General features: G+C 32.9%; 1 protein-coding gene across 1 annotated transcript; it reads left to right on the forward strand.

Annotated features, from left to right (window-relative positions):
* Positions 1 to 1977: 1977 nt before the first annotated feature.
* LOC107909728 (cytochrome P450 86B1) lies at positions 1978 to 3924 on the forward strand. The gene has a single exon (XM_016837359.2). The coding sequence runs from the start codon at positions 2176 to 2178 to the stop codon at positions 3751 to 3753; it is 1578 nt and encodes a 525-aa protein (XP_016692848.1). The 5' UTR covers positions 1978 to 2175; the 3' UTR covers positions 3754 to 3924.
* Positions 3925 to 5146: the final 1222 nt, after the last annotated feature.

A 5146-nucleotide genomic window follows, 5' to 3' on the forward strand; every position in this document is an offset into this window, starting at 1 on the left:
TTATTTTCTTCAATTGTTCGTGTTTTCTATTTTGTATCACAAATCACTCAACATCTGTTAGGGGATTTTCAGTTCATGTGCGCAATCGATATCTTCAGATCCAATTTCTCCTTTCTCAATTTTGTGTTTTGATATTTACTTTATTATCTAAATTTAAATTAGATATTTCTGCATTAATGAGATTAACGAGTGGATCTGGGATTAATTAACTGAAGATTAGAGTTTATTTTAGAATTAGTTGGATTGGGTTGAGTGAAATTAAACCCTAGGCTTGAAGACCTTAGGAAGTTATTTAAGTAGATGAGGTCAGAAGAATAGTCTATCGAGCATCTTTCAACTTGTCCTTGTTTGAACTATAAGGCCGGAAAAATTGTCTATCAAGCATCTCTCAACTTGTCTTGGTTTGAACTATGAGGTCAGAAGATAAGTGGTTCTTGTCTATTTGTTAATTTAGTTAGAGGCCGAAAGGTAATAACTAGTTTAATTACTAGCTAATTAATTAAAACCCTAAACAAGAAGTTAATCATAAACATGGAAATCAGCTAATCTTCTATTTGTTTATTTGAGTGATTTACAATTGTTTCTTTAATTTCTTGTTTCGCATATTTTCATTCGGCATATTTTTATTTATGAATTATATTACATAATTTTAATTGAGTACTATTTAGACTTGTTACTGTAGAGATTATCTACTAATTTAACTCAGCCTCCCTTGGGTACAATCCTCGAAGTACTCTCATATTTTGTTGTAAAACTAGATTACAACCTGGCCCGTATACTTGCAGACACTGCCTATTCTATATCTTTAGTTGCAATATTTTTCAGCCCCAACGTTCGCATGTCGAGCGACGGTTAGTGTTCGATTAATCAAATTGAATAGCTGGTTCAAAGCATAGCCTGCCATGATATTTCAATTATCTTTAACAAATTTTTGTTATTTGAATGCTCAATCGTAAGACACCTTCACCTTCATTTATGCAATTAATTTTCAAGATTACCAAAAGCTAGATATTTTGAAAATAACAAGGAGATTGTTGAAACATTTTCAAAATATTTTTAATGTTCCAATAGTTGTAATTGACAAGTTACAAGTAATCCAAAGTTTATTTCACTTTATTGTTAACCAAAAGTTTTCACTATTCATAGTGACAAGTTATGTTTGTTACTAAAAGTTATGTCACTTGATCATTAACAAAGAGTCATGATTATTCAAGTAGACATAAATAATTATATTTATTGTTAAAAGATGTGTCTGTCCATTTGGATATTTGTGTTTCTATTAAGGTACATAAGAATTGTTATAAATAGGAGAGGAATTTTATTTATATGACATAATAAGAAGTACAAAGACATACCAAAAACTCATAAACAAAAGTTTCTCTATTCTCCTCAATCTTCTAATATTCAAAGATTTTTCTATAAAGAATTAGTGCAAAAGTTCTTTATAAAATTTGATTCTCTTGTCATGCTCCGCTCAATGCTCAATAGACTATTTTCGTCATCGTCAGTGCAAAATGCCAACAATCATTGAGTTTCATTGTATCATCGATGTTTATTTGCTAGCAACTATTTTTCTCATCAAAGTATAGGCGAGGGACAAATAGAACCTTAAAGAAAGTGACATGGTTACACATCATGAAACATTCGGTTAATTTCTCGTAAATTTATTTTATCCCACGCACCAACACGAGATATTCTAAAACGAGGGAGATTTTGTGTCATGAGAGTAGATTGACCACTCTGGAAAAAATTGCTAATATAACCTAAGATAATTAGATGGGATCATTGTTGATACGGTAGGAATAGTCTATATAATAATTTCTCCCAATTAGATTGCGCATATATCGTTTCTTTTGTTTAACATTTCTTTCTTCGCTTTACTATCTTTTCTTTTATAATTATTTATTCATACACAATGTTCGTGTGAGGAAAACTTTTCTGTTTTAAGGGAAAACACACTATCATTTTCAACTTCATTTTTGAAGTACACTAAGTGAACCCGAAACCAATCAGACAGCTCCATCATGCAACATATGTGAGTAATTTTGTCTTCAATTCGTCAATACCTACCTAAACTCTACCTCATCAAAGTCAAGGTAGCTGGTACTGACATTAACTCGTCCACATCTTTTTAACTGGCTTTACAATTACAAAAGCTTGTTCTAAACTTAGGACATGAGAGCAATGGCGGAAATGGTTTCCTTTTCAGTAAGTAAGTGGGTGATTTCTCGTCTGACATTTTGGGACGTGTCAATTGCGTTGTTGGGGCTATTCATTTTCAGTTGTTTGCATGAGAGCCTTACAAGAAAGGGTCCGATGATGTGGCCAGTGTTTGGAATAATACCATCAATTGTCTTCCACTTGAGTGACGCATATAATTGGGGCACCAGAGTTTTGATAAAAGCTGGGGGAACATTTCATTACAGGGGAATGTGGATGGGAGGTGCGTATGGGATCGTCACAACTGACCCTTACAACATTGAATATATGCTCAAGACAAATTTCCAGAATTTCCCTAAAGGGAATTACTACAGAGAGAGATTTCGCGACCTGCTGGGGGATGGGATTTTCAACGCCGATAATGAATCATGGATGGAGAAAAGGCAACTTGCGAAGCATGAGATGCATTCGAGTCGTTTTATGGAGCACTCCTTTAAAACCATGCAAGATTTAGTGCACAAAAAGCTATTGATTTTATTGCAAAAGCTGAGTATTTCAGGGCAGTGTTTTGATCTACAAGAAGTGCTTCTTCGGCTTACATTCGATAACATTTGCACAGTAGCTCTTGGCGTTAATCCTGGGTGTTTGGCCCTTGATTTGCCCGATGTTCCCTTTGCGAAAGCATTCGAAGAGGCCACCGAACTCACCTTATTAAGATTCTTGACGCCACCTTTTGTATGGAAGCCGTTGAAGTTCTTCGGACTTGGAAATGAGAGACGGCTCAAGGAAGCAATAAAAGTTGTCCACGATTTTGCAGATAAGAAAGTGAGAGATCGAAGGAACATACTTGGGAACTTAAGCAATCAATCTGATTTCTTGTCAAGGCTTATTGAGAGTGAAAATAAACAAGGCCAAAACAGGCATTTTCCAGGTAATTTCTTGAGAGATTTCTGCGTAAGTTTCATCTTAGCAGGTCGAGACACAACTTCGGTTGCATTAGCCTGGTTTTTCTGGCTTATACACAAAAACCCACAAGTGGAAAACAAAATCCTGGCCGAAATCTACGAAATTTTATGCCATCCCCAGTGTAGAACACAAGATGATCACATCACAGTTTTCACAGAAGATGGATTGAAAAAGATGGTTTATCTCCAAGCAGCATTATCTGAATCCCTACGGCTCTACCCATCAGTGCCGATTGAAATGAAACAAGTTCTAGAAGACGATGTGCTCCCTGATGGAACAAGGGTAAAAAAGGGTGCTCGAGTCTTCAACTTCCTATTCTCAATGGCTCGTATGGAATCCATATGGGGCAAAGATTGCTTGGAGTTCAAGCCTGAGAGGTGGATCAAAGATGGGAAGTTCGTGAGTGCAAACCAATTCAAATACCCCGTTTTTAATGCCGGTCCGAGGCTATGTCTGGGGAAGAATTTTTCTTACACTCAGATGAAAATGGTGGCTGCTTCAGTACTATTAAGGTATTCGGTTAAGGTTGTTGAAGGTCACAGTGTTGTACCAAAGCTGACCACCACACTCTACATGAAAAGTGGTTTAGTGGTGACGCTAAAGCCTAGGTTGGTAAACAATGCTTAGTGCTGCCTATATTATAAAACTTGGAGTGAAAATATAACGCAGAATAATTGAGATGAATGTGAGGAATATGCAGATTTGATTTTTTTTCTCGTATTTATTTTTACCTTTTGTGTGCTTGGTTGAATTAAACGATAACCCTCTATTAATGTGATTAACTGTTTGGATCTTTTATCTCCTTGGTCAATTTTTGGATTTACAGTATTGTTCTTTGTTATACACAACCTAATCAAAACATAAGAATCCACGATCCTATAAATCCAAGAAACCTTAACAAACCCCAGACCCTGAAGAACTCCCTATGGATATCTCCCTATGTGTCATAATGTACTGCTTAGCCCAAGTCTTTGAGATCTTAATAGTTGATACTACCATTCAATACAATTCCAAAAAAACAATATAAGGATAATAATTTTTTTGACTAAAAGAGTATTATTTTAGCTTTCTATTTAATTTGTTGTGTTTTATTAGTCTTTGAATTTATATTTTTTGATGTTTATAAATTTTGATGTAGATGACACATCATCATTTAATTAATTTTTTAAATTTAAAAAAAATTTATAATTTTTAATGATTTTTAATTTTTAAAATAGTTTTTATTTAATTTTTAAAATTTTAAAAAATTAATTAAATACTAATGTGTTATCTACTTGACAATTCACTTGTATGCAACGTCAAGAAAGTTTATTCATTTTAGGATAATTTGACAAAAAAAAATGCAAGTTTAAAGACTAAACATTAAATGAATGACTAAAATGATTTTTTTTTATAAAGTTGAAAGGCCAAATAAATTATCATGACAACAATATATAGGTAATACCAAGTGGTCCACATTATCTGATACTTTTATTTTGATAAAGTATTCAAACCTAATACTTATATACTAGATTTTGAATGAGTATGATTTATTTCAATATATAAAACAATTAGAGTTTCATGTCTATATATATACACATTCATACATATTCAAGTGAATATTTGTTTAGCACTAATAGTTAAAAAGAAACACTAATAGCATAATACAACATGGTTAAACTCTTTATTTAGCACTCTAATCGCTAAAAATCAAGCCTGCAGATTTAATGTCCATACCTAATATTTTTCCATAAATACATAATATGTTATAACATACAAAAATAATACGACTTATGTCAACTAAATCATGGGTGGAGTAGCAAAAAAAAACTTTCGTTCAAGTTTTCAATTAGTCTTGAATTATTCCCCTCAAGCTTAAAATGGTTCAAAGATAAACATTTGAAGTTTGGAAAAAAAAAATGAAAACATGAAGATAAAAGAAACTTCTTAAAATGATTCACCACTTGTAATTCAGAAGAAATATGAAGTGCCTTTTCATATTTTTTGATTGATGAAATGACAACTTATTTCAGTATGTTTA

This window comes from Gossypium hirsutum, chromosome D02 (assembly GCF_007990345.1).
Source record: "Gossypium hirsutum isolate 1008001.06 chromosome D02, Gossypium_hirsutum_v2.1, whole genome shotgun sequence".
NCBI classification, from domain to species: Eukaryota; Viridiplantae; Streptophyta; class Magnoliopsida; order Malvales; family Malvaceae; genus Gossypium; species Gossypium hirsutum.